This window comes from Perca flavescens, chromosome 14 (assembly GCF_004354835.1).
Source record: "Perca flavescens isolate YP-PL-M2 chromosome 14, PFLA_1.0, whole genome shotgun sequence".
In the NCBI taxonomy this organism is placed as follows: Eukaryota; Metazoa; Chordata; class Actinopteri; order Perciformes; family Percidae; genus Perca; species Perca flavescens.
This window is the reverse complement of record NC_041344.1, coordinates 6,524,731-6,550,999: the sequence shown is the minus strand read 5'-3', so window position 1 is coordinate 6,550,999 and position 26,269 is coordinate 6,524,731. Positions and strand designations below refer to the sequence as shown.

At 39.6% G+C, this 26,269-nt stretch overlaps 2 protein-coding genes across 2 annotated transcripts in view; both read left to right on the top strand.

Moving 5' to 3' along the window:
• LOC114568544 (glutamate receptor ionotropic, NMDA 2D-like) overlaps positions 1–5,484 on the top strand; it is an 89,314-nt gene extending 83,830 nt beyond the window's left edge. Inside the window, exons 6-8 of the mRNA XM_028598168.1 lie at positions 1,636–1,750; positions 5,303–5,342; positions 5,459–5,484. Coding sequence (XP_028453969.1) covers positions 1,636–1,750; positions 5,303–5,342; positions 5,459–5,484 — 181 coding nt within the window. The remainder of the gene's footprint in view (positions 1–1,635; positions 1,751–5,302; positions 5,343–5,458) is intronic.
• The window catches only part of LOC114567939 (serine/arginine repetitive matrix protein 2-like), an 84,356-nt gene that overhangs the window by 644 nt on the left and 57,443 nt on the right, over positions 1–26,269 (top strand). The window contains 3 exon segments of the mRNA XM_028597216.1: positions 1,636–1,750; positions 13,989–14,194; positions 20,601–20,769. Of these exon segments, the coding sequence (XP_028453017.1) occupies positions 14,178–14,194; positions 20,601–20,769 (186 nt within the window). The 5' untranslated portion in view covers positions 1,636–1,750; positions 13,989–14,177.

The window sequence follows — 26,269 nt, the reverse complement described above, 5'->3', positions numbered from 1 at the left end:
TAGAGTGACTTAACAACCAGTGCATTCAACCTTGAAGTAACAAGGCCAAGATGTCAAAGGATGTATATAGGCGACTTGAACTGGAACAAATAGCATAGAACTCTAACAACAGACCTCTGAATTGTTGCCCACAAGTGTTCAACAAATTAAATTGGTCCCAATCCCAGTGTCTTATGAGAGTAGCGTAAGTTAAAGCAAGAATGCCAACTGTGTTAAATGATTGACGTCAGTGAGCGAGTATTTTGTGTTTTTATTAAAAAAAAAAATATTTCTTTATTAAGAATACAAGTATACAAACAAACAAGGCACATTTACATCGTCAGAGACTAGAGACGAGCGTTTGCGGTGTCATTGTGAGAGTAACTTAACGTATGAGTGAATGCAGTGCGAGGAAAAGGAAACAATAAACGACAAGCTTCTCAAGACACGGTGGCTTCATCTGCTCTTTATTTTGGCGGTAAAGTGAAGGGTGTTACCCCCAAAAGCATCGGCCCTGGAGGGCAGTTCTCCCCTTTGCTTCCCGACTACGTCTGGGAGCCCAAAACAGGAAAGGCATAACAACAGCTAAGTGGGCGGAATCAAGAAAGGCGACATCATCTCCCTACGTACCTTGCTAGCTATCTAGCTACATCCAAGAAGTTGAAGTCCACTTAGCATATTTTTGTGATTTGTTGTAAAAAAGTACGGTTGTTAACATGAACATGATGTCGGGCTTAAAGAATAAAGTGAAACTAAACCAGAATTCAGTCTGAACATCAGTGATTCACAGCAACTATGATGAAATTTAGTAACGGTAATATAACCATATTTTAATTTTAATCATGTAATGTCCACTTTTCACAACTACAGTTAGCTGTTACTTTAGCAACTGTCCAAAACTCATTAACTCGCATCGGTACTGCATTCGCTTTAATGACATCTTAATGACAAGTCCAAATTGTTTCACTTTACTTGAGGTCAAGGAAAAATATTCATGATATAATTATAATGGTCTCATGACAGCCAATGTAAAAACCAACAAATGACAGTTTAATGTAATGTGCCACGGCTAAATAGTTTCTTAAAGTAGTTTTCTTAAAGTTTAATAATTAGGCCTGCCATGACTTTTATGACTTTTAGGCTAATGTCAACTTGTCATAACAAAGACATCGACATCTTAAACTATACTGTCTTGCTTAATATCAGGTTGTCCTAACACAGAGATTGTTGTCTTCGTTAATTCTAAGTTGTCATAACACAAAAATCCTGAACATTGCATTTGAAGTGTCATCATTTCCCAAATGACACTTAATGACAACAGTCATGAACTTTCAAAAAGACTCATTCATGTTCATGACAAGAATCGGATCATAAATATGACGGTGTCATGTCAGTCTTATGCACACCCCTTCAAATAAAGTGTTACCCAGTTTTGTAGTTTTTGTGTTTTAATGAAAATGTGTATGCTGTATATTTACTTGACTTGCTTATTGAATATCACAGGTGACATGGGACTACTTCTCAGGGACATGGAGCCTTGATAACCACACTGTGAAACCGGCAAATGTATTTCCTTTTCCCCTTCCATGGACTCCCATCATGTAGAGCAGTAAAATCTCTTATTTCACCTCTCTGTTCTCCTGTGTTCTCTCACAGGTACTTCAGCAACATATCCCTCGGTGGGCGGGATTATTCCTTCAACAGTGACGGCTACCTGTCCAACCCGCTGCTTGATGTCATCTCCTACACCAATGGGAGAGGCTGGGAGGAGGTGAGTACGCAGCCGTGCAAGTTGGCACTAACTATCATAACGCAGCGGCTGGACGGGCTAACCGCTAATTTCACAGCCCATCAAACATGCTAACTTATCGCTGCTTGGCTTCACCTTTCTGCTGTCTCACTGTTGTTCTCCCCGCCCCCCCCTCTCTCTCTCTCTCTCTCTCTCTCTCCCTAGAAGTCATTAGAGCTTTCTCCATGTCCCCTCCTCCCTCTACTTTTCCGTTTTGGTTGGTCAGCCTTGTTAGCCAGTGCTAACTCAGAGTCCAATATCCTCTCCATCGGGGGCCATTTGTAGCAGTTGTACAGTAATAGCACCAAATCCAAGGTCTGCCCTCCGAGGCACTTACAATTCCTCCGGACTCTCTTCAACCTGAGGAAAACAAGTAAACCTTTTTGTTCAACCCCGCTGTGTTCCATTTGCTCCTGACCATTTATGACTATATTTTCACCGGTGAGTGCAAACTTAAGACCCCCTTCATTTAAAGGATAACTAAAAAAGGAAATTGACTTTTGAAGGAAAGAAAACGCATTGCTTTAACAGCACAGCATCAGTGTGAGCCTTTGGATTTGAAGTTAAGTTCTTCTGCTTCCTGACGAAGCTTAACTTCCTGAAAGGTGCAGTCCTGTACAGTATTTCAGGTCGGCTCCATAAGCGATGGAGGGTGAACAAAGGTTACGGATTGCATACATGCCCAAACCGCATATCTGATAAACAATCTCTTATACCGGGCATATACGCGTGCCGAGTATACAGGAGGCAGCATTTATACTCTGCCCGTTGCTGGTAGTTGCCATGGTAACTGTTATGGCCAAACTCCCATAGTTTGGGTTTAATTAACCAGTTCCTCCAGAAAAATGTGATTATGCGATCGCATAATTCAATGCATAATCAGCCAAAGTCCGCATATTTATGCGGGAAACGCATTTTTTTTCAAATATGCCACACTTTCGACGCATAAATTGCCGATTTCCGCACAAAATATGCAGAACTTGCATGATTTCATAATCCACGCATTTTCGTTGCAAAAAAAGTCCCATATATCTTAGCAGAAAGTTGAAAAATGTTGCGTTTACTTCACAAGAGCAGCCATTTTCCCCTGTTGCCATGGGAACGTTATGAAGTGACGTAATTATGCGACGTGAACATCATCGAAAAAGCAGGGGGTTGGGGGAATCACTTTTTTTTTCTCTTTTTCATAAAACCGCAGTTTTTGCAAATTCTCGCAATTTCATCGCATAAAATTGCACAAATATCCCGCATATTCCATCACATTTTTTAAGAAAACGTGCCGCATAATCAGGGATTTTTGCCCGCAACAATCACAAAAAAACTGGAAGGACTGATTAACTATTATTAATTAAACCAAAACTATGGGAGTCTGGAGGTCTGGCCAAAAAGAACAAAAGAAGGAGCCTGAGCCAACCCATCAAGGGCCGTCGGACCCTTCTAACTGAGCTACTTTAGTTTCCTCAGATAAAAAATAAGAACGGTAAATACAACACGTAAAGGACTAAGTTTATTGAGTCTTATTTATTCAAGTGCAAACCATAATCAAAGTAGTACTCTCTCAATAATCAAAGTGCAAACAGACACTGGCCAATTTTGTCCTTCAAGCATTATACACCGCTCAGCCTAAGCTATGGTCATATTTCACAGTGATTACGTTCTAAAGCCCAAATAAATAACCAGCACTCAACAGATGATTTTGATAGATATATTCATGAACAGCAATCAGCAAGGAGCCAGTGAGAAACTGTGGAGACATTGGATGGAGCATTGTCACAGTAAACGTTAAACAACATCTTTTGCTCGACACTTTTTAAGTAAAATCCGTCATTTGTAAAATCGCATTTTGCCTTTCTTCTACCAGCAGTTTTAATCCTTCTCAGTGTCACATGGTGAATCTTTGATCTGAAGTGGCTGCGAAATCCCCTCTTTTTCAGTTGTCAATATTCATGAGAATACACATTCACTTGACAATGCGTACGCTTACTGTTACCCCCTCTGGACCGTCTGTGAAACTCGACTTATGGTTGGCAATTTGCATCTGAAAAAGCTTGGACTAAATGGTGGAGTTTGAAAAGGGGTTTGCGCAATTGTATACATCATGCATACTGTCATCTGGAATTGACCCCAATTTTGTTTTGCAGAAGATAACAAGCCTCAGAGTGAGATTCAGATCGAGGAAAATATTAAAGTTACCGTTAATACTTAAGTTTTTAAACCTGTCAAATAGGCAGCACTCATGAAAAAATAAAAGTGCTGCCTCTTATCATTTGATTGCTGAACAAGGGGCATTTATTTTTGGAGAGTTTCAGTTATTCCTTTTATCACTCTTCTTTGGTTTTTGAGGTCAACACATCCAGCCTGTATTTCTTCTGGCAGAAGTTAACCTGACAGAACATTACAGTAGTGCCTGGTGCAATAAGCACTATTCCATCTATGGGAATCATAGCGTGCCCTTTTTGTGCCATTTCCCAATGTAGCTCACTATTATCGTATTGGATTTTTTACTCAATGAAGGCTGAGATACCGACTGTGAAGACAGGTTACTGTCCATGGGTTTGTAAAAGATAAAGGATGAAAAACTGGCTACAGCCGGCAGAAAAACCGACAGATAAGGGTTTCATTTGCACTGCTGCTCTCAAAAGACGACCCATGTGTTGCCCTTTGATATCTGAGGTTTATGTGAGTGGAGGAGGAAATCCTCAGGATGGCCTGTTTCTAACAGGAAACCTTTTAGTGTTTTACAATATTTAGTAATTGTACAGTATTTAAGATCCCTGTCTGGAAATTACTGGAACGAAAGTATGCTGATGATCTTGTTCTTATAATGCCCAAGCACACGTAAAGCTGCTATAATACATACAGTATGTTTTTATTTAAATTTTTTTATTTTATTAAAGAGACTTTGTAATGTTAGTGACAAACCTACAGGTAATTATCGCCGGACTCTGCAGATCCACGCAGCTCTGTGGAGCCCTTGAGCGTCTCTAAAGCTGTGGTAGGCAATTTATTTTAGCTGTCGTTGGGCAAAAATTCCGTAATAATGTTTCAGCACCTTGTAATTAAAGTGTTCTGAGAGAAAACTAGACTTCTGCACCTCCTGGGGATGCTATCTTTGGCTTTTCTTCTGACCGATAGCCGACCATCGTTGGCACCACCACGATGTTCCGTGCGTTGGTCGTGAACCACTTTCCTGGAACCGCATGCGCGACCGACACAAGTCCGCAGCGGCGTGTATAGCCTGTCTCCACTGCATCCGCAAGGTTGTCAGCTGTCTGTCAGCCTGGCATACTCGGTGTGTAGGACGGCTGATTTAACCCGCCAGTCCTCATCGATCTGGTGACATGTGTCACCTAGCTCTCCCTGTGAGCGCCATCCAGCAGAGAGCCACGAGCTGAAAAGAAGAGCAGCTTAAAACCCAACTTGCTAGGGCAAAGTAGTAGCAGTAGTAAGTTTACTAGCAGTTAAGTTAAAAAAATTCCTATTGGCGGTTAACAGTCATAACATCCCTAGCACCTCCTCTTCTCCTTTTTTCAGGCTTTAGATGAATTTGACGGGAGACTTTGGTCAATCACAGGTCAGTTCAGGGAGAGATCGTTGCTATTGGCTGTTTTGCGCATGCATTGATCATGTGATAGAGAGGAGAAAGGGAGTGCTGCAGGAAGAGTTCTTTTTTTTCACACCTTTTATCAGGTGTTGGCTATGAAACAGGTCTTTGAACCAGCACTTGAACAACATGAAACAGCTACCAGAAGTCCCAGGCAAGCAGCAGGTAATCCTATCCCAAATAACAAGTGCCCTGGTCAAACAATAAAGTTGTTTACTATGGAGAACAGTTTGAAAAGGACAACGTGTATCAAACACTTAATTGCATTGAAAAAGATAAACCGTGGACACAACTAACGTATGAAAGTCCCTTTGTAAATATGGAATTCATCTTTTTTTTTAGCTTTTGGGTGGATATAGATTTTAAAAAATGACATTTTTATCCATGATATAATTTTTTTTTTTTTTCTCAGTCATTTCCAGGCAAAGACTCGAAGGTCTCTTAAAGTGACTGTTGTGTTGGGGGCTTTGACCTGAGGGATAATGGCAAGGCAAAGGACATTGATACAACTCCCTCAGAGACCAGCACTTGACCCTATCTGCCCACTGGTTCTCTCCAACCTCATTTGTCTGAACATCCCTGTTACCCGGGCGTATATTTGCTGAATTAACCTCTCTTGAACTGAATCATGGAGTATATTTGCCGAGCACAGCAACCTTAGGGCGGCTGAACAAGAGCTGGCTGTAGAGCTCGTGGTGAGATCTGGGATTGTATTTATCAAGAGTCTCAGAGTCAGAAATATTCACAGAGAGATTAGTATTTGGTCTGGCCTTTGGGCAAGGAACATATTTTGTGAACTTTTGTAATTGCCAAGCAGGTTTGGCAATTAACCCGTTTCTGATGTCAGCTGCACCTCAAACTTAAAGTAGCACACAAAGTAAATCATTTGTCAAATTAATTTTCGATGCATAGTTAATGATTTGGGGGTTAAATGTTACATGCATAATGCATAGAAAAGCACAAACCATAAGGACAGTCCAACAGCACCACCTGAACAGTGGCTAAATTATTAGCCAAGCTGTATTTGCATTTAATCTTCCTGAATAACTCAAGAAATAACGCTGGATCACACTAATGTAAATCTTAACCCTTAACATATGTAGTTTGTTAAACACTCTGAAGTGATTTTATTTTCATTATTTCATGCCATTTGTTCTGCATCAAATAGTTGTAATTATGTTATTGTGTCATATTTGAATTGAAGGGGTTCTTTTGTTTTTAGATTTGTGTTTTGCTGCCAACGGAGCCTTTTTTCATACCTTTTGAGCGTTTCATTCTGTGAGCTTTATGAAATTTAGGTGTTATGTGATGCAACTATACAGTACCTCATCTTACATTTGTTTGTCTTTTAGCCAAGGTGTAAACCGGGAAGTACACAGTGGATCAATGAGCGAATGAGACAAGACAGCCGCAGTACCTTTTTTATTTAACAACATGGCCGAAGAGCTGGAATCCTAAACAACACAAAGCTGCATATCATTTCACTCTAATTTAAAGCCGCAATAAGAATTTTACAACCTCGCAACACAGAATAACAATATATCTGCAGGAAGAGTTTGACAGAGCTTTTAATCGATTACAAGAATTCAGCAAGTTCTTCACAAAGGAGCAGGCTTTAAAACTGACTTTATATAATATAACTCATCATTTTAAATTATATCAAGGCATAAAGTTACTAGACTGTAGGCTTCATTCAGCCCGCCACAGCTCCATTCATGTTCAAATCCCTCCCCCAGTAACTTTTTAGCATTCAGGGAAACAACAAGGTCAAATATTAGCTGTGGAACCTCGAATCCTCTCCGAATGGGTGACCATGGGTGATCGTTGGGAAACAGAAGCAGAGACAGTGCAAATCTGACCAAAATAAATGCCAGACCTGAAAAGTAGAGACGCAGACAGAAAGTCCAGACAGTAAAAGACTCTAATAATGAACACTAATAATGAAATAATAATGTTTTAAAGGACATGTATACAATTAATGAAACTTTATACTTGAGAGTGAAGGTTACGAGTTTAAGAGAAGGCCAAAATGAGTACAATGATTTAGCCAAATTATATGATGGTGGTGGTGCATGTGAATCGCTCAGAACCACAATGCCACAGTTGCAAATACTTTTCATGTCATCTAATTAATTTAAGTTTTAACAAACAACAAAAAACTGCAACCTTAGGGCAAAGATTGTTCTGATGACTCCTGAACTTTCCTTCCTTCACGTCCAAGAAAACGTTATCTCTCCAGGTCCTCCAAATCATCAGAATATTTTTAAAGGACTACTCAAGCAAATTATTTTTGCATTTTAATAAAATTAGAGGATTTGCAACCGACAGACAGAGGGAAAATATCGTCCAAATCAAAGCAGCAGATGCTGAGATATCCTTACTTTATGTACTGTGATAATATATACTTTGAAATCAAAACAAAAAATGGCTCTAACAGTGCCACACATATTCATATTGATTGGAAAATACATGCAACCATTATTTTTAAGAAAATTGTTAGCGACAGCTGAGCCCGGAGGGGAACGTAATTAATTGGGAGACAGTTCCAAGAACCCAAATCACCAGCGGATCCACTTCAACATATGCCACAGGACATATCGGACTCCTCAGAGATATGTCTCTAAAGTCATTCCAACTCCCTATTGTTCGCTCTGTCAACCTGAACAAACTGGAACTTTCCTACACATGGTCTGGGAGAGTGAACAGGTGCTTGAGTTTTGGAATAAAACATCAATAATATCTGATGTGACAGGATGTCGACTTCCTACTGACCCGATTGTTTTGTTACTTAATGACGACTCTAAATTACATCTGCTTGGGAGACGGAAGAAAATTTGGCACAAGCAAAAAAAAATGATAGCTCAACGCTGGCTCCCCACCCACTCGCTTTGTATAAAACAGTGTCTGGCGTACTTCCTAGACATAGTTATGCTGTTTTAGCTACAGAGTGAGCCATCTAACTTCTGTTCAGTCTTTTGTTGGGAATCACACGTGCACAGTAAGAAGCCATTATAACGAGCATTATAACGTGTGTTACAAAGTGACCCACGTTTGTCTCTGAAATAAAGGCTGGACTGCAATAGAGCTGTTTGGAGCAGTTTGTGAACAGTGTTTTCTCTGGAAGATGGTAAGTCCCTTTGGGGTGGACTTTGGGCTTTTTCACTTTGTAAACCTATAACATGCACACAAAAGATATATAACACTAAAAAGGAAAGGGCAAAAGCCAAAAAGCACAATATGAGCATTTTCATATGAATTTAGTTTTTTGCTACCTTCTAGAAGAAGACCAAATAAACAGTGACTGAGCCTATTCCTAGGGTCGAACAGTTTTTACAATTGCTATTCTCATCACTGAGTGTTTGGGCTTTGTATGAAAAGGTCCTCTGGTGCTCAGATAGTGATGAGTTTTACCAATGCAGCCGCTGCAGGAGCAGTGATTTGTTTGTAATGAATAAAACAGGACCTGTGTAACAATGAGCCACCTCAGTCACTATGGCTGAACAAACAATGAAGAATATATATAACATTACATATTCTGTAAAGCATCTATTGGTTGGAATGTCAGATTATTAAGGGCGTATCAGATCAGATTACCGATTCTTTAAAAGCAATGACAGAAAAAGTAATAATTATTCAAGTACATGCATAGGAAGTAATGCACATTGAATTATTGAATCCTCCAATTAGAGAGAGAGAGAATCCTCCAGAGAGAGAGAGAGAGAGAGAGAATACTGTGTGTGTGTGTGTGTGTGTGTGTGTGTGTATATATATATCACAAAAGGGAGTACACCCCTCACATTTTAGTAGATATTTCATTATATCTTTAAATGGGACAACACTGAAGAAATTACATTTTGCTACAATGTAAATATTAAGTGTACAGCTTGTATAACAGTGTAAATGTGGTGTCCCCTCAAAATAACACACAACAACACACAGCCATTAATGTCTAAACCGCTGGCAACAAAACTGAGTACACCCCTATGTTAAATTCCCATAGAGGCAGGCAGATTTTTATTTTTAAAGACCAGTTATTTCATGGATCCAGGATACTAAGCATCCTGATAAAGTTCCCTTTGCCTTTGGAATTAAAATAGCCCCCCCACATCACATACCCTTCACCATACCTAGAGATTGGCATGGTTTTATTTCAGTTAGCCTAATAGCTGGTTTGATTTACATTGAGAGATGATTTTATGGAAAGTACCCCATGCCAATCTCTAGGTATAGTGAACGGTGTGTGGAGGGGTGGGGGGGTGGGGCTATTTTAATTCCAAAGGCCAAGGGAACTTTAGCAGGATACATAATATCCTGGATCCATGAAATAACTGGCCTTTAAAAATAAAAATCTGCCTGCCTCTATGGGTCTCTCACTTTTGTGAGATACTGTATATATATATATATATATATAGTCCTCTGAGCAGTGTACCTTAGAGTATTGATTGTAATGAAAATGTCAGAGACACAAAGACTAAAAATGATTACGGTTCAGGTCCAGTTCTTTGCAACAGAACGGATTGTATGAATTATCAAAAGTACATCTCTGTGTACTTTCTGGAGTTTACCTTGTATTTTTAATGCAACATTTTGGCAAAGGTACTCCATGGTAACTGAAAACCACAAACTACCGTGCGTGCATGCATGCATGCAAATTTGAACGAATTCCGGAAGTCGAATATAATTTGAATAGTAAAAAATCAATACTAAATGAATGCTGAAATTACTATTAAAACTATTACAATATGACTAACATTAGCTAATCTCCCTCTTTTCACCTCGGCCTACCCGCATGTGAAAACTAAATGCTTTTGTCATGTCTGAAAAATAAGTAAGCAGGAGTGAGAAACACAAGGCATTGTGAGGTCTTAAGATCACAGAGCTATAACATTAATACGGGGGATGTGACAGGCTGCGGCTGGAAATCGAAAGAAGGATGGGAAATAGTTTTACCATGACTTCAAAATCGACATCCACCGAGCCAAAATGTTATTATTAGTTAGCTAGTTTGTGTTTTCTAACTGCGTTGCGAGTTGTCCGAGCTTAGCTGGAAACTTCAAATTTGTTAGCTGTCAGAGTTAGCTTCGACTTCATTTATTACCTTCTAATATCTGTATTCTCAGTAACGTGACAATCTGAAAGAAACCGGTTGCTTATAAATCACAAAAATAGTAGAAACGGCACCATTTGGCTTAGTTATCAATGACGTTAGCATCGTGGCTAACACTAGTGTTACTTAGATTATGACAAATCGTTTCGGCTGTGCTTTCTAACATGATGTCGTTGTGCTAACCGAGCACCATTAGCATTTACAACAGAGCTGCTTCACTACACTTGATAGATAATGTTTCATTACAGAGTTCTGTTTATTTTTGTTTCTCGCTGTGGGCTTGTGGTGGAAAATGAATGTGAACAAAGTTGCATGCAAGAAATGCATGCAGCTGTAGGTCCCCTATAAGGCCAGGTTGATTTTGGAAGTCCCTCTAGTGGACAGAATGTGTAACAACAGCCACAGGCTTATAGTGGCTTTGACATAAGCCTGAGTAGTGTAGTACATATTAAGAACGGGCTGCATTTGAGCATCAAATATTTGAATATCAAAAAAAATAACAAATGGTATTATAGAGGAAGATTGACAGCTATAGTGTGTATATGTGTGTGTAATTTTGTTGTTTAAAGAGCAGTTGAAGGCATTTATTTCAGTTAAGCTAATGCAAAACCTGTTAGAGAAGTGAACTTAAAGACAAATGAGCATAGAAGAGCAACTTATCATTATGTTCTGTAATTCCGTAAAGAAAATGCATAAAATATACAACGAGTGAGGTTGGTCCAAATTGCCAGGTGCTCCAAATTTGTTATTTACATCACTCTCTTGTTTGTATCTCTGGTCCTTGTGTTAATGTATTAAAGTAGCCAAAATGAATATTTATGAATAACAATGTGGAAGTGTGTCGGTGCACCTATTTGTATGTGTGTGCCTAGTTGTGTGATTGTGTTCTTGTAACTTGTTTGTCTTTGTATTTCTGCATTTCTGCTGGTTAAGTGTAGAGTATTATGCTTGCACCTGTTCTTTTGTGTTTGTTTGTGTGTGTGTGTGTGTGTGTGTGTGTGTGTGTGTGTGTGTGTGTGTGTGTGTGTGTGTGTGTGTGTGTGTTTGTGTGTGTGTGTGAGATAACTTGTATTCATCACATTGTGGGGACATCAGTCTCCACAGTACATTATAGGGATGACCTCCCATCTGGGGACAAGAAGCTGGGTCTGGTTGCACCAGCTGTTCCTTAATTAGATGTAAGCATTGCGAAGATGGAAGTGTTTACCAAGTACAGATTAACAACTCTCTAAATGAAAGCTATGAACTGTTTAGATTGAAGAGTAAAGGTAACTGACCAGACACTTGATCAAATACTGATTGATAATTGTGTAAATGTTGGGGATCAATGAAGGAGTATCTTATCCCAAATGAAGAAGATTTGATCAAAATGAGATAATATATCTTTACCTCAAATTCCTAAACCTAAATTCTAATGCCAATATCATTAGCGAATTACGGTCGGTCAGTATGTGTAATCTGATATTTCCCTCCCAATGAACTGCATGAATACTACTTTTACAAACACACATATTTCTCCATGTATATAGGCTAAATAAAACAAAGTCATACCTTCATTTACAACAAAAAATGTCTGATAAGTTTCATTTAGCTCTTGGCCCTGATACATTAGGATAACACAGCTAGTGATTTGCTTTTTGGTTGATTTCTTGACTGGACAGTGCCACACGTTTCCCAGCAACCAGTTTACACAATATTAAGTTTGTTCCTAGTTAAGACATTGCTTAAGTTTTAATGGTTTTAAAACCAGATTTAGTACAGTAAATCAGGAAGAAGAATTGGGAAGACATTTACGTATAAACGTAGTAATGAATTTGACTAATAGTTGGTGCAACACTCCTGGTCCCCACAAGGTCAATTTAGGTTAAAGACTTGGTTTTAAGGACACGGTTGGAGTAAGGATCCAGTTAAATTCAGGGTTAGCGTTAGGTTCTAGGGAATGTCAACGAGTTAAGTACAAATGCACGTGTGTGAAGCCTTTGTGGGCACTCACTTCTTATCAAAACACTGGTCCCCTTAAGGGGACCAGGTTTTAGACCTGGTTTTAGAGAGATTAGAATCATTTCAACATTAAGGTATAGTAAGGGTTGGGAATAGACATGTAGTAATTATGATTTAAGGTTTATGCGAGTCACAAGTGACGCAACCTGTGTATGTTTTAACCTTTGCATGTTTATTCACAAATCCCAGCAGACACGTCTGGCAGCATCAGGGGGATTCACAGGAGAATTGGCTGTATGCTAATAACATCTAAATATGACACCACAGCTAGAAAATGGTAAAATAAAAAAAGACAGATTAGCTGTGTTGTGGCTGCACATCCTTCCAGTAACATCTCAGTCGGTGTGAACAGATTTGTTTACACATGTAGGTCACTGTGACACTGTAAGCTGTCTCTTTAGTCTATGCTCCAAAATACCACGTTGCAGCATAAAGCTCAGTTAATACAAACAAACTGCTCATTATACAACACAACCAATGCAAAGACACACTCCCCTGTTTCGTTTCATCTCCCCCCACAACCCATTACTGTGCAGGAAAAAGCATGCGGCTGTAGAGGAAGGGGAAAAGAAGCATATGACTGGAAACTTGAGCTAACACAAGACTCAAACAGTGATAATCTACAATGAAGTTAATAGACCGATGGGCTGAGGTACCTCATGTAACACACTTTACCAAATTGTGTTCACAATTGTCAGGTCTCTGTCATTCTGTGATTAATAATAATGCCCATTGGGGCTTACTGTAGAGGTGAGGGTATAGGAGCTGACAATTTAGTTAACAATTACACTGACATCAATGGTGAAGACACAACTACTTAAAATGTCAAATCTGAACAGTTAGAAGCTTCTACTGCACCAGATACAAACCGTTTTTAGACATCTAATACAGACCTCTTTTTAGGAGGCCTTTTTGCCATCATTAGATTGCACAATAGATACAAAGAGAGGGGAGAGAATGGGTATGATGTTCAGCTAACATACCCAGCAATTCAAATGACTGGGACACAGTGATGCCAGAATTTCCCAAATGCTTTTGACAAAACATTTGAACCAATTGTAAACTTGGACTACCAAAATAATGTTTTTGTATTGTATGCCACTGGGGGAGCATTCTGGACATTAATCAAGGGGTGTCCTTTTAAAATGATACTTGTAATGTGAAAGCTAGATTTTGCTAGATGCATTAGCTTCCCAGTAAGCATGGATTGGTTGATTTGCAGGTGTCAACGTTAAAACCATGTTGATCTTTAAGTGACAATCCTCAAGGTCCTTCAAGGTGCTTATTGGTTGTGTGCAAATCAGATGTGTTAACAGCAAGGTAACGATATATGCTGTGATACTAGGTTACCTGGTTAACTTACTGACTACATGAAATTATCCAGGCTAAAACACAAAACTGAAGTGTCATTGAGTCATATTCTCTGGAGACTGTATAAAAAGAACATATGATCATCAGTCTGTTCTAAGCCACTGAGTTCCTGTGTCTGTGTGTGTGTTCCCATCCAGGTCGGCTGGTGGGAGAACGGCCACCTGCGACTACGTTACCATCCCTGGTCTCGTTACGGCTCCTTCCTAAAGCCTCTGGATGACTCCCAGCACCTCCGAGTGGTTACCTTGGAGGAGAGGCCCTTTGTCATCGTGGAGCCGGCTGACCCGGGCACCAGCTCCTGCATCCGGGACTCTGTACCCTGTCGCATGCCCGTCAACACCAGGTAACACCCACCAGCAGCTGAATATGTAACGCAGCCATCAGTGAAACCTTTCTCACTGCTGCATTGGGTTTTCTTTGCATTGTATCCAAAAACTCTGCAAGGCTCAGCTCTCAATGGTTGGTCTGTACATTTGTATTTATTTAATACACAAAAATAAGACTTTATTTTAGTTACGTTGTTCTCCATGGTTGCGCACAACTTTATAAAGGGATACTTTGCCTATTTTCAACCAGCTTTGTATGATAACAATGTGGGTAGTATGTGTAAATGAACTTTGGTAAAAGAGGACCCTTTCTCTTTCAAACTCAGACCAAACACAAATTAATCTGTAAAAATATAATATATATAAACAACGATTCTATTACTTCATTGCCTGTTTCTCACCTATATTTTTTCAGAAACATATTTTAGTGCACTGTTAAGCAGTAATACAAGTTTGTGAACACTGTTTCCTGTATTACAAAAATGGAGGCAAAAAGAACTTGTAGAATGAAACGGTAGAACTAGGCAGCGCTGATCAGATATAAACCAAGATTGTGTTACTACATTGCCTATTTCTCACCTTAAATGTTTTCAGAAACGTATTTTAGCTCACCCTTTAACTTTAATATGTGATTGATTGTTACCAGCCGGCCGCCATATCTGTAATGACTTGCATTACGTCACCCGACAGCGGGAGGGTTTATTGGTTTGGTGCGTTGCAGTGCATTCTGGTATTTGAAGGTTTTCTACCTTTTTAATAAAAATGAATACCACAGCCCCTTTTCTGTTTTCTCTGGGCACGTAGCACCAATTTGAAATTTTTTTGCACCATTCTGCTGCATAGACGGCATAGAAAAGACCCTCTTTCCAGTGGTAAAATACTTCTTTAAGTGAATAAAGAATTCTCTCTAGTGCCATCTAAACATGGTCAAAGAAAATGTTCATTGTTTTGGTGCCATGCATTGGTGGTTTCTCAACAATAGTTTCTTCTCCTTCTTGGCTTTTAACGACTGCCAAACGGCCAATTATTTTGTAGCCATTAAAGCAAAATGTCACCTGCACTTAGAGGATGAAAGGTTTGAAATTGTTCAGCATCGCAAAAGCAAAAATAAGTGAGATAAAATGAGAAAAACAATATTGCAATGGAAGTGAGTATGAATGCAGTACAAACGTAGCAATATGTTTTTGGAATCCACCAAAGAAAGTGGCAGGTCAGGATGACCCACTGTTTATTATTGCCATTCAGAATAATATAGCTATCCCATTTTCTATCTGAGAATGGACTGAAACGGTTTAGTATATAACAAATGATTTCTTACCTTGATGTCTCCTACTGTTTTCTGCTCTCAATCCTTATCAGCCTATGATCCCTTGTGGAAAGTAGCAAAGAATTTTCAAAAAGTGGTTAGATAGAGACCATCCTGAAACCAGAGGAGTCCAGGCTCTCATCCCAAGTAAAATTGAATTGTCTGGCCAAGCGTCTATGAACAAGACAGTAAATCGTTACCATCTGCAGGTGCTGGTGTGCAGGAAGGAATGGGCTTAAATAAATACTTTCCTTCTGGGATCAATAGATTAAAACATCACACAATAAGGTAATTATTCCAGGGAGAAAATTAAGATATGTTTAAAGTCATAGGGCACCTGAAAGCATGCAATTAAGAACAAAGCATGATTTGGTTACAGCTATTCATTAAAACCGTTATATAACCTTGAAACCACACATCAATTTCAGGTGAATTGTCTTTTAATCAATCCAGATAATTAGAGTCATGGAACAAGAGACCCCTGCTGTATTCCCTTCCGACACTTATATTGTGAACCACAGCACGTTTGGAGTGATTCAGTCCAGTTTACAGTGAGTTGCACTGTCCTCATAACATATGTACTAAAAGATGGCAACAACTTGATGCAGTTCAATACTGATGTCAAGTCAAGTCAACTTTATTGTCAATTCTGCAATATCAGTCCTTCCAGAAAGAGAAGAGTTTTTTTGTGATTGTTGCGGGCAAAAATCCTTGATTATGCGGCACGTTTTCTTAAAAAATGCGATATATATGCAGGATATTTATGCAATTTTATGCGATGAAATTGCGGGAACTTGCAAAAAATGCGTGAACTTGCAAAATTGCGGTTTGATGAAAAAGAGAAGAAAAAGTGATTCCCCCAACACCCTGCTTTTTTTAAACTTAATTTCCAAAAATAGTTTACAGATATTCAGTCATTGCAATAAGTAAACAAATAAGATACAAAAATATATACAGAGGGAAAAAACAGAGGGAAATAAAAGAGACAGACTTTCAAAAATCGTTAATAATATAGACAGCAGGAGCACTTAAACAAAGAAATTTGAGTAGACATCAGATATTAAGATAGCTTTCTTATTGGATACCAACTTAAGAGACTCAAAGTACATGTCAAATTCAACCTCCAACACCTGCTTTTCGATGATGTTCACGTCGCGTAATTACGTCACTTCATAACGTTCCCATGGCAACAGGGGAAAATGGCTGCTCTTGTGTGAAGTAAACGCAAGGGGGTAAGCTTCGCTTCAGAACTCGAGCCATCATGGCGCCATTTTGTTGCTAACTGGCCATCACCTCCTGTTAGCATTCCGCTGACCGCCATTTTTTTTTTTACATCACTTGACTGCGAATAACTTTACATCTGAAGTGTTTGAAGACTCTATTTGTCCGTTGTTTAGTTCCAAAGAAACACGACAATGTATAAAAGGCTCCATTACCTTGTACCTCACGTTATGGCTCCGTAGCAGACGTTTTTGTAAAAATAGGCTAACGATTGTGTCATAACCAAGTGACTTACTGTCGCATAGTAGAGGAATTACCGTATAGTACAGGAGAAGCTCGCATTCAGTTTCGACTTACATGAGATGTTTAGGTTTAATTACTAATGTTAACTAGCATGTTAGTGATCAATAATTAGCCTGTGCCCATGTTATCTCCTTACATACACCTACAGTCTCCCTATCTGTAAGATTGGGAATGATTGAGATTTCTCTCGGCACAGCTACCAGAAGACTTACAACTTTCAGACACGTTGCTCACGTCACATTCTCTCAGTTGGAGGCTGCGCAGTAAAGCTGGCCATCACCGGAAAAGTGCTTCTAATAGCCTTCACTGGTCTCCGTCCAGAGCAACGGGGTCTATTGGTCCATTATATACTGTCTATGAGTAAACGTAACATTTTTCAACTTTCTGCTAAGATATATGTGACTTTTTTGCAACGAAAATGTGGGCATTATGAAGTAATGAGAGCCCCGCATATTTTGCGCGGAAATCTGCAATTTATGCGGCGAAAGTGCAGGCTTATTTGAAAAAATGCGTCCCTCGCATGAATATGCAGACTTTGGCTGATTATGCATTGAATTATGCGATCGCATAATTGTGTTTTTCTGGAGGGACTGCAATATGTGCCAGACATACAGAGCAATTGGAAATATGTTTCTCTCCGACCCCCGGTGCAATAAGGACACGTACAACAAATATCATATAAAAGATAAGAAATGTATACAAATAAAGATAACAAATACATCGAATAAAAAAAATGAAGATAGGTAATATGTGATCCTGATGGGGTGGGGGGGGGGCATTGTATCAGCTGATAACTGAGGAGAACTTGTATATATTATTATTATATTATTATTATTATTATTACTATATCATCATATAGTAATAATAATATAATAATATATATTATATATATGTTGTATACAATATGCAGTAGTATTCATATTCCTTTATAATCCATGCTGCTCCTGTTTCATGTTCATATACGGTTCAACCGAGGCTAGTAAGTCAGGGAGAAAAAGAAACTGAGTGAGTGTGAACGCGAGCGTGCGTGCACGCGCTCTAGCTCCCGGTCTATCCAAGATAAGCTTCCTTCCTGCCAGCACATAACCAGGCCAATGGGAAGATAACGAGTTCATCCTCCATCAATTTTATTGGCTGAGCGAGAAGTTTGCTCTCGTTAATCAACCTACATTGACCCAGGTTTTTTTTTTTTTCTTCTTTTTCTTTAAAAGACTTCTCCCTCAATTGCTTGTCTTTTTTTTTTCTCATTAATATGTATTTTATGCACTACTTTTATGTACTGTATGATTGATTTGCAAAAATGTTTACCTGTCGCAGCTTATTTTCCTCTGATGCTGCTGCAGTGCACTGAGGTGTTTTTATGCTTTTCACAAAAGGGAGGAGGAACAGCTGGTCCTGTTAGGCCTTTTATTTCAGAATTGTGTATAACATCATGGTTTTTCTATTCCTAACACTTTTAGTATTATAAATTTGAAACCGGTTAACACTGACTGTTTTCCAAACCTCTGACTGTGGTCTTGATTTTTTGGTCCAATGCTTAAAATGAACATGCATTTGACCAGGGCACAACCACTCACTTAAACTTAACTTCCACTTTTGATAAGGACCACCACATGTGACTGCGGTGGTCATGGGTATTTATCGGCTCCAGCTCTGACGGTCGGTGATGGAAACATGACACGATGCTATGCTATCTCAGCTACAAAGTCTGTCCGTCTCTGTACAAATGGCACTCGAACATCTTTCCAAACTAGTCTGAGTTTATCGCCTATTTTTAACAGGTTTTCAGGTGTTAAAAAAAGTGCATATATGCGCTAATTTTGGTGGGGGGGGGGAAAAAGGGTATCACTGAGCTATTGGTCTTCTAAATGGCCATGCAGCTGGGTTTATATGCAAGTTTAAAAATTGAAAATTGATGTGGGTCTAAACTTCCAGACATTTTGTGCACATATCCCAAAATCCTATGACTTCACTAATAATGAAAAAAGGATGAAATGCACAAATTAACAGGATATTTAAATATTTGCAATTGATTGTCTTTGTATAATTAAAATGAGTCGCTCCTATTGACTTACCCACAGAATTATCAACAACTTTGCAGTTACTTTTAGCTATACAGTATACTAGCATCTTTCATCTCTTTATTAATTAAAAAGCTCTTGTGTTCTAACGCTAATGGGATCTTAGTTCAGTTATTTACCTGCTTGTGGGGAACAAGCTGCTATTCAGCACCCGAACTGCAAGCAAATCATTTCTTGTGCTTATATGAAAACATTCAATGTAGCCATTGTGTTGCCCTACATAATGTGGGATCATTCTGTGTAATTAAACATTATGTCAGTGATGTGACTTCATTTGCACACGCACAAGAAGAGAATTATGTCTCTGGAATGACAAAATAACCTTGCTAGTCAAAATTTCACAACAACACAACTTGTTTTTCCTTGATAATTTCTGCTAAGTAAAGACCAGACTTCATTTGTAGAAAATAAAATGTGTTGCTGTTATACAAATTACACAGAGGAGTTAGGTATCCCACCCTCATACGTTTGACGCTTGTACTTTGGCTTGACGTAAAAACTTGTGCAAGTTGTGTTGCTAGGCAACAGAGCTAAGAGGTTGCCATAGCTGCCATAAGTGTCTCAGGGTCCAACACATGGGCACTTGGTAAGGACAGCTGATGGAGGGCACAGCAGCCACTCTACTCACAGTGATCGTAATGCTTTCGGATTCCCGTAGAAGTCACCTGCTCATTATGCTTTCACGGTAAAGTGTTCTCTTGATGAAATCTCACGAGAAAGAGGCTTTTCAGAGGCCTTTGTAGAATCTTTCTAATTTTAGACGTCATCCAAGAGCACAAAATGGAGTTTAATTTAGTTTCAACAAAGCAACACTTTTCCTGTTGGTCTCTCCGACCTGTCGAGCAGCCCAAACTATCAGCCCAAGCCGTCGTTATCGAATGAGGAATGGTATCAATGAATGATATTTTATTTACGTGTCATCCCACACGGAATTACACGACACCAATGCAAAGGTAATTTCATCCATAGCTTCTGGTCCAATGTCCCCACACACAACATACTCTACTTAAAGAATAAATGAAACATATTGCAGCAGCCACAATACAATAGTGGAACCCTGTAAATTGTCCAACTAAAACTAAACATTTCATGCATAAATAATAATAATAATAAAACTACAGCCACAGAAAAATAAATAAGTAAATAAACATGGAATGACACAAAGCCGTCCTTCTTTTAACCCAAGCTTGTTCTTAAAAGCTTGCAAATAAAAATGTTTTATGTTCAAACAACCAAACCGACAGGTTCTAATCCACTCGCAGTCTCTTGCCAATAATTCACACTTTCCTCAGTCCCCCATTCCTCCTCTGTTACATTCTCCCCATGTCTTTAAGGGTGGTGCTGTGTTCACTCCTCTAGCAGCACGCTCTCTTTCCTTTTCAATTTCTACACCTTAGCCAAGCAGCCCGTCCGGGTCAAGGTGTCCTTGATAAAAACATCTTCAAATCTCATGAAAAAAAGGGGGTGTTCACTATCTCACCTATCTTGTCTTTTCTCCCATCCTCTCCTCAGCTTGGTGGTGGATGGCACCGGGCCCACGAAGCACTGCTGCAAAGGGTTCTGCATCGACGTGCTCAAGCGACTGGCAAAGATTGTGGGTTTCACCTATGACCTGTACCTGGTGACCAATGGGAGGCACGGGAAGAACATTGATGGGGAGTGGAACGGCATGGTCGGAGAGGTGAGGAGCTTAATAATAATAATAATAATAATAATAATAATAAGACTTCAAGGCACCGAACCCTAACCTTAACCCTAACCATTGCCTAATCCTAGTAGATGGCGTTGGGGGCTTAAAACACCAAACCCCATCCAGGTCACACTGCTCCCTATTTCAGGCACACTGAAAAAAAAGGGGGCACTTCAAAAATGAGTATAGAAAGCAATGAATACAAGAGGCCCTATTTTAACCATCGCACGGTGTGAAGCACCTGGCGCAGGTGCGTTTAGTGCGTGTACGAATCCACTTTTACTAGTTTAACAGCAGAAAATGGGTCCGTGCACCAGGCACGTAGTTCAAAAGGGTTGTACTTAGTGTCTTGCCATAGCTGTGTTTTGGGGAGCAGGTTTTTGTTGGTGTATGGCGCGATCACTTCACGCTGACTCAAGATAGCAATACGCCAAGAATGCACCTGAACACACCTCCCTGTAAGACCAGCACGCTCATGGGTGCACAGATGGACGCAGGTGCATTTGCTATTTAACCCTCCTCACTATCCTCATTCATTTTTTAAAGTGCTCATATTATGCTCATTTTCAGCTTCACAATTGTATTTAGAGGTTGTACCAGAATAGGTTTACATGGTTTAATTTTCAAAAAACACAATATTTTTGCTGCAGCTCCTCTTTTCACCCTGTGTTCAGGTCAGAGGTGTCAAGTAACGAAGTACAAATACTTTGTTACCTTACTTAAGTAGAAATTTTGCGTATCTATACTTTACTGGAGTAATTATTTTACAGCATACTTTTTACTTCTACTCCTTACATTTTCACGCAATTATCTGTACTTTCTACTCCCTACATTTTAAAAATAGCCTCGTTACTCATATTTCAGTTCGGCTTGTTTTCATTCCAGCTCGTCAGTCATCGTTCAAAAAAACACACACACAAAAAACCTATCCAAATCGCTCCATCCGGAGAGAGTGAATTTGATTCTGGTTGGATGAGAAGTATAAACATAGCTATTCCGACACCCTATTGGTTTGTACGCGATCCATAACACCTGTACAGACCCGGTGCTAATACGACACCGGTGCCTTGACGACCGTTATCTACCGGACCGAATAGCAACACGGATTTCGGTGCCTTAGGTGCCTGCGCGATGCTCCGAAAACGGACGTTAGAGGGAACTGAACATCGCCGCACGGGACTCTAGTCAACACTACAGTTGGAAGCAGGTTAGCCTAGCGTTAGCTAGAAGATGGAGTAAACATGATAAAATGCTGAGAGCTAAACGGTGTAAAAGTGTGTCTATATTTCACTGGAGAGGAGTCTGACACCAGACTGTAGCTGCCGTTGTCTGAAAAACACAGAAGAGATGTAGCCTACATGTCACCTTTTTCAGCCCTTCTGAGTTTGCAGGTATGATTTTAATATACTGTAACATTATTATAGTCATATGATTTTGTCCCCGCGTTTTAGAGTTAAGCTGTTGTCCTTAATGGTATTTCCCCCACTTGATCAGGGGTCTTGAACGTTTTTTAAGCCAAGGATCCCTTAACTTAAAGTGAGATGTAGCAGGGACCCCCTACTACATATTGTATGAAATTAAGTTGCATATTAAACTGGGCCTACAATAACTGTTAGGGTAACCTAAAGCCTTCTTACATACCTTTTTTCATAAGCTATTAAAATATTAATTGTTGGCATGATTTTTAAATCATATTTTAATGTTACATACTGTATGTGACATACTGTATGTGGCACAGTAAATCTAGGATTAACTGTATCTGTGGGCTGATATCTTAGTGACTACCTTACCTATAGGCCAGTAAGCCTATCATCAGTGGGAATTTATATTTGCTAATAATATGTTGGAATTATGTTAAGGCATTTTATTTTTTATTTTTTTAAAGACTCAAAATGTACAATAATTGGAGGCCCCCTGCAATGACTCTGAGGACCCCCTGTTGAAGATCTCTGCCTTACATTACTTTTACTTTTATACTTTAAGTAGTTTTGAAACCAGTACTTTTACACTTTTACTTAAGTAAAAAGCTTGAGTTGATACTTCAACTTCTACAAAAGTCTTTTCAAACCCTAGTATCTATACTTCTACTTGAGTAATGAATGTGAATACTTTTGACACCTCTGGTTCAGGTCTCTGTTTTAGCTACAGAGTGAGACATCTCACTTCTGTAACATCTTTGTTGGCAGTCGCACATGCGCAGTAGCTAGGTAAGGATCACATCAGCTAGCTAGTTGTTTCTCTAACTTCGGTCAGTACGAGGCAGGATTAGCCCGGAGACAGCAGCATCAGAGGAAAAGAAGCTGCGATAGGTAAACATTTTTGCAAATCAATCATACAGTACATAAAAGTAAAAACTTACATAAAATACATATTAATGAGGAAAAAAAAAAGACAAGCAATTGAGGGAGAAGTCTTTTAAAGGAGAAGATTCCAGATCGGCCCATCTGAGCTTTCATTTTCTCAAAGGCAGAGCAGGATACCCAGGGCCACTGGAGGACCATAGGCAGGCTGGGGGAACTCATATTAATGTTAAAAAACCTCATAAAGGGAAATTTTCATGCCATGGGACCTTTTTAAAAAAAAAAAAAATAAAAAATAAAAAATAAAATAAAATGTTGGTTTAAATCGGGCTCATGATTACAGTTAATGTGTTAATTTTTTTGGGCCCGATCTAAGCTCTAGTGTAGGTCTACAGTCTGTGTTAGCTACAATAAACTGCATTAAGCTTCTCACTCTCTGAAAGAAACCAAGTAGGAGTATTTCCCCAAATGTTAAACCATTCCTTTAAAGCTACAGAAAAAGCTAAAGCTGAAATAATGGCCACTCATGAAACATTCATAAGCAATAACAATGCTCACAGCAGGAAAATAAACATCCCAGTGACAGCAACATGGGTGAGAGATTAAATGCAAGTATACAGAAAAGTGTGTTCAGTTGGGTCTTGTAGAAGCCGCAGCTTGCAGACTGCATTTCCTGTGGGAGTTTATTCTAAAGTTTAGCAGCCCAGATCACAAACCCACTGTGACCCTGTGTTTTTAATTCTCCCTGCATGTTCAGTAGCATCGTGGTTTTTTCCTTATTCCATTGTTTTGTCTTCCCCTTCGTTTTGTTGTGTTTACAGAAAGGGGGTTTAGTTCGAGTGCGCCTGTGAAATTCTTTTTATCCTCCCTCAAATCCTTTAAAACGCAACCCAGCGAGAGAGACTCGGACCCGAATCGAAGAAGGAAAAAAAAGCGAGAAAATATGGAGGGAGGCTGTCGGAAAGATTAGTGCTGGAGAAACGGAGAGAGAGAGAGGACAACACAGACTGTGAGGCTGTTTGTACGTACTTGTGTGTGTGTGTGTGTGCGTTGTGTGTGCGTGTGTGTGTGTGTGTGTGCGTGCGTGTTGGCAGATACTCTGCTGTGCTGAAAAATTGAAAGAGAGGACAACACAGACTCTGTGTGTGTGTGTGTGTGTGTGTGTGTGTGTGTGTGTGTGTGTGTGTGTGTGTGTGTGTGTGTGTGTGTGTGTGTGTGTGTGTGTGTGTGTGTGTGTGTGTGTGTGTGTGTGTGTGTGTGTGTGTGTTGGCAGATACCCTGCTGTTTCCATGTTGCCAATCCCCCTCTGGTGGCTGGATTAATGATGTTGGTTTAACAGGGGACGCAAATTATCACAGTGTTTGTGTGCATGGTCTTGTACTTCAGTTTAACACCGTTAGAGTGGCATTTTGTTCTGGTGCGAGCTTCTTCAAAGGTTTAAGGTTTCAGACTTAGCTTTATGTTCAGCGTTAGGTTTCGATTATGATTAGGAAAATAGGCCTTTTGAAAAAACTTTGATACTAATCATTATCAGGCCATATTGTGCTTTATTTAACCCCAAACTTCTTGTGTTTAGATTCTTTCTTTCAATTTGTGGTACCATTCAAGGGTCGTCTTGTCCAGCTTTTTATTGACCTACTTACTTTTGCTGTGTAATCATTTATAACCTTATAATCTGGTTTAGTTAGTGCCCTATAAATGGCTTTGCAAGATCACAAAGTACGCTGGTGTCACAGAAAAGGTAGTCTGACTAACTGGATGTTGTTAGTATAAAGTTTGCCATTGGCCACCTATTTCAGACGACATTCCCCTGCCCTTCCGCTATCCATGCTGTCTTTTTTTTTTTTTTTTTTTTTTTTTTGGCAAGGGCACCGTCGCTGTGTCCTGGGAAAGACCATGGTGAGTGGTTTACAGAAATACAAACAAGCCAGAGCGCTATGTGATGTAATGTTTCTCCAGGTCTGACTGCACTGTGGAGGTAGGTCTGGCAAAGTGAGATTTCTGAGCCTTGGAGTAAGAAAACACAAGCAGCCCCGAGCTGACCAATCACAGTTCTCCACATTTCTCCTTAGCATAGCGCACGCCGTATTAGCAAACACAAAGCATGTAACCTCTGAATGCTCGCAGTAGAAATCCAGCTTTAGGGTTTTTACAGGGTCACACACTTTACGTGAAACCGAGTGTGTGTGTGCGTGTGCTTGTGCGTGCGTGCAGATTAGGGTCTGTATGAATGAATGTAAATAAGTGTGTATACTGTATATGCACGTGTGTGTGTGTGACAATATCAGTATATAATTTGCTAAGCGTCCTGATGTCGTTTACGCTTCTGTCTCAGATAGGCCTCAGAGATGCAGGTGGTCTCTCTCTCTTTCTCTTTCTCTTTCTCTCTCTTTCTCTTTCTCTCTCTCTCTCTCTCTCTCTCTCTCTTATTCTCTCTGTCCCCAGCTGCCTCCTGCCCAGCTTTTGTCAGTAACTCATTAAGCTGCTTAATTATGGCGGCAGATGAACATGTGTGCACAGGGACAGCTGAGTCTGTGTGAAAATCTCACATCCAGTCCTATCCTTGGTTTTTTCCTGCGGCAGTAATTGTTTTTAATCCAAACTAAAAAAAAGAAAGCACCATTTTTGTTTCCCTTTTGCATTTGTGTTTCAACCCTAGACTACCTTCCTCTTTTTCTCTTTACAGCCGTTGTATTCTTTTCTACGAACTAAACTCCTCTCACATCCTGACAAAGGTGCATTTCACCAAGGCTAAGTGTCTGCCTTCCTCAGACTTGTTCTGTGCCCTTGTGCCTACAGTGAAAGGCCACACTTATTTCCGCTATTTTTCAAACTTTCATTCTGCCTTACATTTTTTTGTCCTTCTTTCTTACATGAATGCCTCCCAATCAGGCAGTAATTTCCTACGCCCTTAAAATTTTTTCACCCTTCACTGTGACTCATCCTGTTATAATATTTTGTGGTTCCTCTATGAAGTCTGGTGCAGCAATGAACAGAAGGGCCACAGGTGTTGCTTTCAGACTATCTGAAATGACCTAGTTGAATGAAATTGAATAATTATCATGGATTGATTGATCTTGACAAGCAGAGAGGCAACCAATCACGCAGTATCAAAAGTGTAAAAATGGTGCGTCATCACACTCCTGCAGAATCTTACTGGGAAGTCGGATTTTCCGAGTTAAATCAAGCGT